This window comes from Euprymna scolopes, chromosome 10 (assembly GCF_053919585.1).
Source record: "Euprymna scolopes isolate OS-2025 chromosome 10, ASM5391958v1, whole genome shotgun sequence".
Classification (NCBI taxonomy): Eukaryota; Metazoa; Mollusca; class Cephalopoda; order Sepiida; family Sepiolidae; genus Euprymna; species Euprymna scolopes.
The window spans coordinates 43,127,626-43,141,643 of NC_136491.1; the positions used below are offsets into that span (position 1 = coordinate 43,127,626).

The 14,018-nt window shown below is 34.2% G+C and overlaps 1 protein-coding gene across 13 annotated transcripts in view; it reads right to left on the reverse strand.

The window, feature by feature from the left end:
• Window positions 1-14,018, reverse strand: part of LOC145285948 (uncharacterized) — a 90,897-nt gene that overhangs the window by 28,223 nt on the left and 48,656 nt on the right. For 12 of the 13 annotated variants that reach the window (XM_080134468.1, XM_080134460.1, XM_080134467.1 and 9 more), the window contains 2 exons: window positions 9,986-10,053; window positions 4,261-4,312 (listed from right to left, as the gene is read on the reverse strand). In XM_080134468.1, coding sequence (XP_079990594.1) covers window positions 4,261-4,312; window positions 9,986-10,053 — 120 coding nt within the window. The remainder of the gene's footprint in view (window positions 1-4,260; window positions 4,313-9,985; window positions 10,054-14,018) is intronic. The other variant, XM_080134469.1, reaches the window with a different exon arrangement.

Below are 14,018 nucleotides of genomic sequence, written 5' to 3' on the forward strand. Positions count from 1 at the left end.
GCATATCGATCTACCGTCCTTGAGGAGTTGCATGACTTCTGTAACCTCTGTAGCATCCAGGTACCGCACCATGCTATTAACAGAGATGTTGATCCAAGCCAAATGAAATACTACAGCAGTAGAAAGTCAGTCAATAAAAAATATGCCAAAAGAGATGAGAAAGGAAAATAAGCATTAGTAGCCTTAACCATTCCCGTTTGGGAGAGGGTGGGTGGGGGTCATTATTGCCTTTCTGAAGCACCTGTTGTTGATTTTATTAACAATAAAACGGCTGAAACTGATTAACAAATATCCCTCTACTACTTAATTGACCGGATCAATATCCGAAAAGTTTGATTGGTAGATTGCTATACTCTGATTAAAAAGTGTTTCTCTAATTTTTTTTTTTTTTTTTCAGTGTATAAACCTGAAATCGTCTTGCTTCGATATTGTAAACCGTGTTTCCAGTCTACAACTTCCGGTTTGAAAAATTCTGCACATGCGTGATTAAACAAAAACAAAGCCACGACGAAAGCATTTTTTTTTAATCAACAATTTTTTCGGCTTTAAAATATTCAAATAAAAACAAAACTAAATCCCTTCTGTTTTTTTTCTTTCTCATCGGCATTTTATGAATTTATTTGTATTTTTCATTGCAAGTTGGAATCGTTTTCGAACAATTAATTTTTATTTAAAAAAAAAAAAAAAACCCACAAAGTTTATAACATTAGGTAAAAATGTTCCAGAGCACCGACTAATAACTTGCCTTGTAAACCTTGATTTTATAGGTATTCCACTTTTATTTAAAAGAAACGAGATTCTTCAGAAAATGACATGAAAGTTTTTAGTATTACTCTAAAGGTATGGGGACTCAAAAAAAAAATTCTTCAATTAAAATTTTTTTTTTTTTTTCCATTTTCATTTTTTTTTAACAGTTTAAAACTTCTTTAATTCATCTTTTCATACTACAATTTGAGACGCTAAAACAAACGCAAAGTATTTGACATTACAAAAACAATAATAAAATGACAAAAAAGCTGATATTTGGAAAAAAAAAGTAAATTAAAGTGTTTGCATGGAAACGTTAAAATATTAATTTCTTTGTTTCTATTAAATAAAAATAAAAATGATTCTGAATAAAAAGGAAAAAGTTTTAACTAAAAAAATGAAAATGAAAGAAAAATTAAATAATTAAATGAAAAAAAGAAGGTAAGTAAAAGTTTTTTAATTGAAGAATCGTACGAAAAACTTTCATTGAACTTGTTTAATGAATATTATATTTCACACGGCAATTTGAGTTGCATGCTTTTCCAGAGAATTCATTGTCAAGCCCAAATATCAGTTTTTTTTTTTTTTGTTTGTTTCTTTTAAATAAAAATTAAAATAAGTTGGGTTTTTTTCACAGGAACTAATAAGAAAAAACAAACATAAGAAATAGGGAGCTAAAGTGACTAAAAGGTGGGTGCTTACTGTATGCTAATGCCGTAGTAAAATAGAGTTATCTCCCTCAAATCAGTGACGACATATCAAACAGCGCCGGCAAAAGTTATAGCCGTTGACTTGTGATAAGTGCTTTCGTTAAGAGTCTCACTTCTTTGTTTACAAAGCCATTCAGTGGAAGTGACGCCAGACAAATTTTAAGGTATGGATGACCAACACTGTATGTAAAGTAGCTTTTTTTTAAGCAAATATAAAAATAGAAGTTTTGGTAAATTTTTGCTTGGTTTCCACTTTAACATTTTCTTTTAAAATGACGACTTTTCGGGTATGCTGAAAACTACTATTGCATTTAAATTTCCCGCAAATAAGTAGATTTACGGATATTAATCAATGTAATTCTTTATGTTAAAAGTGGTGGCCATTGTTGTACGCTCAAGCGCGCATATTTTTGCCATAATTAATATACTCACTATTCCATAGCTAGCCATAACATATACTGACTCAACTTGTCACGGGAAGTCTAGTATATATATATATATTTCTTGGAAGTGTTTTACATAAAAAAAAAAATTTTTTTAATTATTTTTTAGTCCTTCATTGGAAAATTATTCTGTCAGTAAGTCATGTAAATCGAAGTTAAGCAACGTTGAGCGTGATCAGTACTAAAATGGGTAACCATTTGGTAGGTACGTGCAAAATGAATGCCGATGCTCAAAATATATAAACACTTTGATCCTCGCTTTACTTAAAAATCCACTAAAAATCAGGAAATTAATCAATTTTAATAAAATTTTCAGTATTTATCAAATAATGACCACGGAATATAATGAACCAATTATTTTTTATTTAAATCCTAGTGGAAATGTATTATTTTTTTTAAACAAAAAATATCTTTATCAAAGTTATGATTTCCTGTAGAAAAAAAATGAATGAATATATATATTTTTTTTTTTTTTCATGAAAATAAAACATCGTAAATTATAACAATTAAAAAAAAGTATTTAATTTTTACAGGAACATAAGGAAAAAAGCCTCTAAAGTCCGTGTTAACGAAATTGATATAACTCCAAGAAAAATTAATTTCTCGAACTACCGATATTATCATTGAATGTTTATTGTATATTTTCACACAAAAAAATATAATTGCAAAAATATTTCTACTTTTTTTATTACGGTTACATAATCGTTATATGTAAAATTCTAATATTTTCATTGCATGCATGAACATATAATCATCAGCGTAAGATAATTTTCATATAATCTTGGAAAACAAAGTAAAAAAAGTTAAATTGAAAAACAGGAACATACAAAAATAATTAAATTTTAAAAAATGGTAAAAATTATACGAACGTTCCATGTCAGTAAGTACGAATGCATAGTTCTGAAAAGAAAAAATTTTTGCCCACCCACCTCTTCCCTCCAACTACACGGCGTCACTTTCAGATACGCCTGTTTGTGTCAGTTAACATTAAATTTCATGTAAACATTCCAACTTTTTTTTTAATGAATTGTCAGAATAATTAATGAATTTAATTAACATGTATGCAGTTTGTCTTTCAAGTTTAAATTCTATTAATAATTAAAATAAACCGACGTTTAAAACCATGTCCCCTACCCAGTCAGCCATTAGTTTTGCACGTACCTACCATTTGGGAATACCAGGTGCTGTATGTGTTCTCTACTTATCTTGGCATTGCTTCCAGTACTACTGTACTTGTCCTTGCCACTAAACTGAAGCCATGCCGACTCAGGAGGAGGTGTGGTTGGGGATCGTGTAACCTTTACCTCACAATTAGACGTGCAACTATCCTTACAGAGGGTATCCATTGTCTTTCGAGACTGAACAAAGGTGTCCATCCATATATATAAAGTACAAATCAAAATTTGTACAAATGAATATTTTGTACAAATTTTACAATATTTGTAAAAATCAATATTTTTCAATAAAAATAATTATGTTATGCATATATGACATACAAATATCTGTACGTGATGTTTCCAAGCTAATCAAAAACCTTGATTCCAGTAAAGCAACCGGCCCTGACAGTATTCCAATTATAGTACTCAAAAGACTTCAACCAGAACTAGCACCCATCCTGACTAAACTGTTTAAACGTTGTCTTAAGAAGAATTTCTTCCCATCACCCTGGAAAATCTCATCAATATGCCCTGTATTTAAGAATTCAGGCGATTGCCCATCTCCCTCTCAGTACAGGCCAATAAGACTCCTGTGCGTCATGAGTAAGTTGCTGTAATCTGTGTTAAATTTCCTGAATATTACTAAATTATTTAAAAATAAAACAACTTTAATTGTGTTAACAGGTAAAAAAACTTTGGCCATCTTGTTTGAATTGAAACGGAAAATTACCTCCCTTTTAAACTCTCCTGTGTCTTACGATCGTTTTCATCAAATTCTATTCTTTATTTTCTTTAATAAATAATTTTCTACCTTATCGATTTTCATAATTTTTGGATATAATCGTCTTAAAAATACGAGGAATACGCAGATACCATTGTTTTCATGTGAAATTTAGTGTTACGATTTCCGAAATTTCGTTCCAAATGTGTAGAAACGCCAACTACTATTTTACCCACATCTGGAGTGTACAAAACATAAATGGATCCGTGTCATTCCCATAATTAGTAAGAGTGATACTGTAGGCTCAGCAGAACTTGAACACTGCATTTCAAACCCACAGTTCATGCCAGTGACCACTGCAACATGGGAAATTAATGGTTACAATTAAATATTAGCTTCGTGCAAAAATAATGTCGTTTTATCTGATAAAAAAAACGCATTAATTTTGCACCAACTTAATGTTTGTGTTAGTGAATACTCACCACTGGTGACTGTCATTCCAGAGTGGCTTCCTGCTGGTACTTTATCATCAAGCTACAAAATATTTAGAATTGTTTTAAGATAATCTTAAAAAATTAAAATACAAAAAGAAAATCCCCCCCCCCAAAAAAAAACGAAACTGAAATGTTGAAAATGTGTTGTTGAGATAATATAATGATTTTTAGTTTCTTCAAAAAACTTAGATGTCATTGTACGTGTCCCCAGCCTCGTATCTCATGGATCTCCTTTTACCGTTTGAGGTCGTCTTTGCTGCACCCCACTTCCTATTTGTTCATTTTATACAGTTCCCTTCTGACAGTGACTACTCTGTGATTGATGCTATAAGGTTCGTTCCAAAAGTAATGCATCCTATTTTTAAACTAAAAACGAAAGTTGAAAAGTTACGAAGATGGGAGTGGTGTCATTAAAACGAGTGACCCTTTTGTGCTCCAGAATTTATTTTTCTATATAATCGCCACCATTCTCAATGCATTTTCCCTAGCAATGGGGTGGTGGTTATCCTTTGTTGTCTAAAGTGCGTTTTGTCACTCACATCTCTGTCACCACTCTGAAATCGACGAATCCATCTCCTAACTATACTGACATCAACTGCATCGGCTTTGTAAACAATCAACAGGATTCTGATGCATGTCTATGACAGGGATTGCTTTCTTAGAGTCTCACACTGTAAATATCTGCAACAGAGAGATGAAACTTTCACGTCGTGAGTGCAGAAGTTAAGTCATCACAGTAATACAATTGGCAATCCCCTTTGATTTATTCAGGTGGAATAAAAATTAGGAGGCATTACATTTGGAACTCTCCTCATATACCCAGCAGTATTGATAATGCCTTACAACTTCATTTGTCAAGCTCTATCTGTCGTCAGTGACTTTTATGTTGATCATCCTGGCTAGCCCCCCTCCCCCTCCCCACTCTAATCGTACAGATCTTGCTGGTATAATCTGTCTTTTTTCTGTCTCATGACTTGTCCCAAATTGTTACCTTCCCTGCACGTTTCCCTGATAATGGCCTTCATCATCTGTTCTTGATCTTTCTCTCACTTCTGTCACTAAATCTAATATATAAGCGGCTATATGTCTGTCTGTCTGTCTCCATATTTTCAAACTCTATCTCCTCCAAAACTAAAAGTCGTAGAACGGCGCTAGGGGCCTGAAATGATTGGATGTTTTATGGACCGTTCTTTATGGGTCTTTAAAAATAGTTTTAAGGGGGTCAAAATAGAAAAAAATCGTTATACATTTTGTACATTCATCTTCGTTTATTTTTACCAGTTCATATGTGTGTCACATTGGTAGAGTGGTAACGTCACCAGCTTTCAATGGCACAGTTTTGCTTTTTAGTTTCGATTCTAGCTGATGACACCCAAATATTTTTTATTTACTTTTGAAATCCCGACTCTTATAATAATATATACTAAATTTGAACAAATTAAAATATCATATTTAAGTATATTTTATGACCGGGCAAAGCCGGGCGCCCCCTGCTAGTCATATTCTACTTCCTTTTCTTCTCCATTAGGTTCTTCTGATCAGTCTGTTGTTAATGTTGAGATTGATTTTTCTGTAAAGTCTACAATTGATCAGCCTCCATAGGAAGACGTTTAATTACAGGAAGGCTGATTGGGATGTGTTTCGTAGCTTCCTATGTGATCTTCCATGGCTCCTATCTTTGGCATGTCTCTGAATGCTTCTACTAAGGAGACTTCTGATTAGGTTGTTGAAATCGATACCTTCATTTCTCAATGTAAGTTTCAAACCAAACCTCATTCTCCTCCGTTTGTGTTTCTGCCATTACCCATCTAATCATTTCTTTAATCAGTATCGGCATGATGGTTCTGAGGCTTTTAGACAGACCATTTTTTGTCTTTTTTTTTTGGGAGGTTATTACGAAGGGGTCACTACACATCAAGGCCCGGAGGCTACTCGAGGATAAGTGTTAATATATGTATGTTAGTCATTGGGACAATAACATAGTAATCATTCATAATTGAAATTTGGTATAATTAGATTATTTAAGAGGACAGTTCAATAAGAACTTGTTTACATTGGACTTGAAGACGATCATATTGTAGTCATCGGAACAGAGTTTCACATGTAGGCAGTTCTAGGAAAGAAACGTTGTTCATGGAATCCATGTTTAGGTTTAGGCACCGATAGAGAGTGGGGGAATTTTTTGATAGTGATTTTGACTAGACGAGTGTTTTTTGTGAAAGATTGGCAAGGGGAGGGGGAAACCATAGATTGGAACTCAGTCGAACAATTGCCATGAAAATAATGATAAAGCAGAGACAAGCTCACAACGTCTTTTCTGTGGGAAAGAGGTTGCAAAGAAGAGAAAAGGACATCCCCCATGAGATTACGAAATTGTTAAACTCTGTCAAAGCAGAATAAGCTGCTTCTAGCAGCTTATCCTGCCCACATGTGCCAACAGTACTCCATCCTAGGACATACTTGGTTCTTATGCAGGTAGAGGATTGCATTTGCAGTGAGATACCTACTGGAGTGGTAGAACGATCCAACTATCTTTCCAGCGACCTTGGCAACAGATTTGATGTATGTGTTCCATTACAGATCAGGAGTGAAGATCAGAACAAGAAGCTTGTCTAAACATGGAGAGTCCTCAAGACGAGAACTGTTCATTTCAGTTGGGACCAGATGTGGTTCAGAGCGTTAATGATGGAAAAAGAGAAGCTTGGTTTTAGATGCATTAAAATAAACCAGCTACCTTTTCTCCATTGCACCACATGCTCAAGATCAGAGGAGAGAGAATCAGAGAGATCTTACTTATTTCTGACCTTTGAAGTGTTGCTATAGATGGTAGTGTCATCTGCATAAATGTCTACGAATGATCTAAGAATGTTATTTGGGAGATCGTTGATGATCAGGAAGAGAGTTGAGCCTAGGATGAAAAAGGGCTAGAAGATATTTGAAGCTAAGTTTAGCTATTCTCAAAGGATTCATGACTATCTCATTTCAAAAGGTTAGCTCTCATGATTCTTGGAGAATCTATAATAGTCTTGTCTTCGGATCATTTCATCTTCTAAGGATAAAACTGATCTCTTTGTTGGTTGCTTGGTTGTTTTGTTTTACGGCATATCAACCCTTTTCAGGTTATTTAATGCCGAATCTGGTGATTTTGAAGAACGATTTTTGGTCAGAGTGGACCTGGGAGCAATGGCAATTAAAGGGTGGCTCCACACTCCCTAAGGCCTCCAAGCTGGGGCCTCACCATCGGATATAGTTTAAGGTCATATCTAGGACCGTCTGATCTTTTTGTCTTTTTTGCTGACACTTCTTTTGATAATTCTGGTGCTGTTCTTCCGGATTTTCTTTTGAAATCTGATCAGTCTCTTGATTCTTTAATTATCACTCCAAAATTGGTTGCTAGCATTCTTGTTGGTCTTAACCAGTCTATACTTCTGGCCCTGATTCGATTCCTGTTGTTGTTTTCAAGTGTTGTGCTACTGAACTTCCTTCTATCCTCTCAAAATTATTCAATCTCTGTTTATTAAAATCACGTTTCTCTTCTTGTTGGAAAGAGTCATTTGTTGCCCCTATCTTTAAAAAATGCTGGCGATCGGTCTGACATAATAAATATTGTCCTATTAGTCTTCTCTGTTATTATATTTATAAAAAAATGACTCGTGTACCACCACCTTGAATCGAAACCAAAATGTTTAGCTTGCGATTTACTTTTCCTTTGACGTTAATGCCTGAACTATGAAGATATGTTTACTGCAAGGCTAAAAATTAAAACATGACCCAATAGCTATTACGTTATGTATGCATATTCATTTGACCTTCACCTGGCAATTTCCATTTTTTTCATTTTCACCCGTTTGTACCGATTTTCCCCGGCTAAAACCCAAATATAAAGTTTCACATTGGTTTGAATGCTCTATATATTAAGTTTCACATCTATAGTCCAAAAACTGACAAGAGTTTGGTAGGCAAAACTTTTTAAACAAATATATATACACATACATAATATATATAGAAAGAGGTTTGTGTTTACTATAACCTTTTTACGCAAATATTGCGCAAGTATAAATCCTGCAGAATATCTGCATGAATATAATTACACGTAATAGTTAACTAAAGATGATCATCCCATGAGAAAACCGAAAAAACTAATAGGGAATTAATTAAAATGAATGTTTAAAAGAATATGCAAATTAGCTAGATTTTTTGCTAGTGAATGCAATTATATGACTCATGTATAACAAAGTTGTATTTTCTTTTTAAATAAATTGAAAAAAGGGGTTTTAATATGAATACACACACAAAATGAACACACACACACAAAAAAAAAATTTATAGGAGTATAGATAATAAAATAAAATTTTAGAAGTATCTGAGAAGTGACTGTCTTGCCTGCCATTTTCAAAAAAATCTCAAGAAACAAAGGGGGATAACTCAACAAGACTTCCTACTCATACGATTTATGTTGTAATTCCTATGAATTCCTATTAATCACTAAAAGATGATATTGTTTATAAAAGTAGAACTACTCATAGATCAATTTACATGATTTTTATAATATGAGATTTTCGTTTCCTCACCGATACGTAAATTATACAGATTTTTGTTTATTTTTGTTTTTTAATATAGGGTGAATTCTGAACAAGAACCTCTGGCTAATCAATTACAAGGGAGATAACCAATCAATGACTGATTCATAAATAAATTAAAATGATCTTTAACAGTACAAAAAAAAAATGGGGTGCTTGTTCACACTGGTGATCTTTTAAACCAATGCATTTGAGGTGAAAACATAATAGCTATGTGCCAATACAATATACGGTGAGAAGGAACACAGGCCTATACACCCGACATTACAATCTCTCAATGCACATCATCTCTAGATTTGTAGTCTAAGCGGGTGATTCCTCCAATGTTTGTCTAGTCTGGCTTTGAAGGTATTGAATGACTCTACAGATACCACTTCTTCCGGCATGTGGTTCCACACGTTCACCACACGTTGGGAGAAGAAATGTGCTCGAACAGACCAAGCTGCCCCCCTCCGATATCGCTGCTTATTCAAACAAAAGGAATTCCCACAGGTCCTGCAATTAAGGAAGCATCTTGAGACAGTCAACATTGTATTCACCATGCATATATTTGAAGACTTGGATAGCATCTCCTTTCATTTGATGGACCACCAGAGTTGGAAGATCCAGTTGCTTCATTCACTCCTTATAGGACAGATCATGCAGATCTGGAACCAATTTCATAGCCCTCCTCTGCACTGCTTCTATGGTTCCAATGCCATGCATATATATCATGCATATATAAACATAATTCCAAAAATTACAAAACAAAATGATCCGGTAGAAAAATAAGTAAAAATAGAATTTAGTGAATTATCAAGTTTTATTGTATGTTTTAATATGGAAGAGCTGTATGACAAGGGAGATAACCCTTAACTTAAATTAAAGATCTTCCATCTTTAAACATGATATCTGGGAACGTAATTGTGGCTAATTTTTATTTAAAATACTTGTAGCACATCACCTACTGGATAATTTTTCATAATTTTTGGAATTTATACTAATTTCGCCATAACATGTAAGTTATAATAATTTCACGTGAAATGCGTTGGTATAAAAAATCACTAATATGAACAAACGCTCAAAATGGTTTTATAAAATATAAAAACTGAATCAATGAACTAAAATAAATAAATGTAATTTATGATTCATACATTTTGAGGATTCAATGTGGATTTAACTAAATCTTCACCATCTTCACCGTCTTGAGTAGTCATCGAATCTGAAAGGTAAATACTTCAATGTTATTTCAGTTAATGCTACAAATATCAACACCCTAAACGATTCTGAAATGGGAGCCACTTGGCTCCCTGTAGAAGACTGTCCAAAAAAAAACAACTTTTTTAATAATAATCTTAATAATTTTTTCCATGTTATTGACTTTAAATATTTTTCTTTAATTTACTTAAAAGACAAAAAAAAAAAAAAAATCTGTCTTTATTTTGAGGAGGAGGGGAGAAGACTTATCAGTCAATTCTTTGTAATACTAAGACTACCCCCCCCTTCACAACGCCTGATGCAAACATCCACTTATTTTCATCTCATTACTTCTTCGGTATCTTCCCCTTACACTCATACGCTCTCCCTTCCTCATTCCTATGAACATACAACTTCATTTGTTTAAACATCACGTGAATAGAGAATCAACAAGACACATTTATTGTGCCGTGATTTGTCATGCATAAATAGTAAAGCCGTTCAAAAGTTTGAGTGGATTTTAGTCGCCATCAAGAAAACCATATTTGCTGATGGAAAAAAAATAGTTGTCTTGTTTCAGCTTGGAAAATACAGTTATCTGATTTGCACAATGGTCTATATAACTGACATCCTTTTCTCTGTCTAGAGACATAGGATATCGCCTGAAAATATATGTGTGATGAAGAGTTTATGGTGAAGCAAGGGTGGCACAATTACCAACTGCACTTCTTTTAAACCGGCATTGCTTGACTTACACATCTGGACAGGTGCAGATCAGATCAGCCTTTCCTGCATTAAAAGGTACAAAACCAACTTCGAAATCTAGTGGGCAATGCCCTTTATCCTCCCTACTATCCCTCTCTCTCATAGAAGAGACATTGCTAGTCTTTCTCTACCGTTATTTTCATGGCAGGTGTTCGACCGAGCTCTAATCTATGGTACTCCAATAAAACATTCACAACAAAGACTCATCTAACTACAACCACTGTCAATAGTTTCCTCTCTCTCTCTCTCTTTCCATAAAACTAAATGAAACTTCCATGAACAAAGTTTCTTTCCTCGAACTACCTATCTGTAAAATGCAATACTTCCCAGTTCACCGCAGCATGATCGTTTTCAAGTTCAATGCCCTTTGAAATAATCAAATTCAGCCTAATCACGATAATTTCCAATCATCATGGTGTTGTCTCACCATCCACCTGACATTTCTATCCTTGAGTGGCTTTGGGGCCTTGATAAGCGATAAAACCTTAGTAAAAAGAAAAAAAAAACAAGCAAAAAAAAAAGCAACCTCTTCCCAGATGGTCTTCAACTGTTTGTTGCATAAAGGCATTTAAAAAAAAAAAATTTTCACCAAAGATTAAGGTCTTTGATACTATCAATATTATGGTTAACTGCGTATGTGTCATGCATATACTAAACTCTGTCTGTCTGTCTGTCTGTCTCTCTCTCTCTCTCTATATATATATATATATATATATGTACATATATACATATATATATGCATATATATACACATATACATATATTTAGATACATACATACATACATACACATGCACATATACGTGTGTGTACATATAACGTTCAAGTGAATGCTCTCTATAGAAAAACTCTATTGCCAAAACAATGTTAAATAAATTAACTTATGTAGCAGAAACAAATGGAACTTCTTTCTTCCTCGAATCAATGCCTCTCCCCCGTACTATTTGGCCACATACTGACCAATCAGGGGTACGGCGCATTGATCCTTCCTATCCCCTAAGGAATTCGGCCAGCATCCGGTTTGAGGAATAAGAACTCGTCCTTACTGAGAGAGACACCAAACAGAAAGGACCTTCCTTTTCTTCTCTCTCTCCACCTCAGTGATTTCTACCGGTATCGACGATTCCACGGGGAATAACTACTGCGATAGCACCAGGTGGCCGGAGTCCAGCTTTTGACAAGGAACATATCACATTCTCCTTAATAAACCTTTTCTGTGTTACATTTTATGAAATTGTTGCGTTCGTCATTTCAGAAGCTTGTATTGAATTATTTATTTTATTAGGTTGTGCCCTAAAAGCATTCTAAACCCTAAATGTATGTGCGTTTCTGAGTGGTAAAAATATCCAGTAATTTTGGTGAGATCTTGTAGCCTATTCAGTAAAGTCTCTGGTATGATCTTGTTTCCAAATCTCACTATGACTATGCTGAGGAGCTGTAAAAATGATGAAATGCGTGCGCGCCTGGAGATTATTACTAAAAAGGAAAAAAAGCAGACGCTCCCATAAATGAGTTATGACAGTGAGGTGCATGTTCTTCATAAATAAGTAAAACATTGTTTCTATTACCAAAACAATAACAACATGAATAAATATATGTACATATATACTAGCAGGCCTCCCGTCATTGCTCAGTCATAAAATTTGTTTAAATATGATATTTTAATTTATGCAGATTTCAAATTTATTATTATAAAGCCAATTCTCTATTGATTATTATATTGTACCTAACATATAGTAGTGATTTCAAAAGTTAAAAAAAGAAAATTATGACTTGGGTGCCATCAATTAGAATCAAAACCAAAACACTTAGATCCCCGAATTGTATTCGCTACCATATGACCTAAGGACAGAGGGATGTCAAAACTTTAAAAACTAATGCAATTTAAATATATGTTTGTACATGCATAGGGGAGCACTTTAAGCTGACTTAGGCCTGCCGAGTTTCAATTTTTTAATTTGACTCCCTTAGCAGCTATTTTAAAAATAAACACCAAATTGAATTTGTTCCACACATCTGAATTCTTTATATATATCACATTTCAAACCTGTAGACCAAAAATTGATAGAGTAGTTTGGTAAGTGACCTTGTCTTTGTGTGTGTGTGTGTGTGTGTGTGTGTGTGTGTGTGGAACAGTCTCTACCAAAGTGCACTGCATTATTGTAATGATAGTTGCAATTTGCATTAACAATCAAATTTGAAGTGAAAAGGGTTTTTACATTGAAGAAAACTTACCTAATATTCAATCACTAAAACCACGAGGTTGTTTGGTCCTATTGTGGATATGGCAAAACCCAGCACACCTGTTCATTTTTTATCTTCTGACCCTTTGTTAGTTGCATCGCATCACTTAATCACACTTAGCCAGTGCAGCCATGTCAATTCTATACCGTGTCAGTTCCTCAGCAAAAATACCAGATCATTGCTCAGGAATTTTTAGACTCTTCAAGATCGAGAAGTGCCTTTTAGACTAAGTTGATAACTACATGTTTCTGTACTGTTAAGACAAAAGAGCTACGATCAAGGGGAGCTAACTCCTTTTTTGTTTCAGGTGGAGTTAACTCCTCCCTTTTACCTCTGTTATGTGAATTTTCATATGGAGATGTGAGAATGGGCCAGACAGACTCTGGTAGGTGTCACCAAAAAGAATGACTTTAAATCTGGATAAATGAAGATGAAGTTATATTACTTCTGTCCATTATAGCTGTGACACACAAACTCAAGCAATATCGGACTAAGACTGATAGATGTAATTTGCATCATTCTATGTGTTGCCTCCTCGTAAATAAAATGTCTATGTCAAGGCAACTGTATCTTAATTTTTTCCACTACTTTTTGTCAATCATGTACTACATATATATATATACACACATATTTACCTTCTGGCATAATCCTCTGCAAAGCATTAATAGTTATGATATGCCAACATCCCCATTCATAACATGTACCATCTTCTATAATATAAATCTCATCTGTCTGTTTGAATGTATGTATGTATGTATGTCTGTATGTATGTCAGGTCATGTCATATGCTACTGGTACCATGTAACCCAGTACTACCTGCCTCATGGTCCGGTCACCGGTGACTAAACTGGTTCCCCCACCAGACTTGTTTGGTGAGGAGGGCGGCTAGTCTCCCTGAAGGATTAAAAACAAGACCTTCCAAAGGGCGAATGAACTCTTTTTCTGGGTCAACGGCCAACTAGCACCGTGTATATTTGTGTGT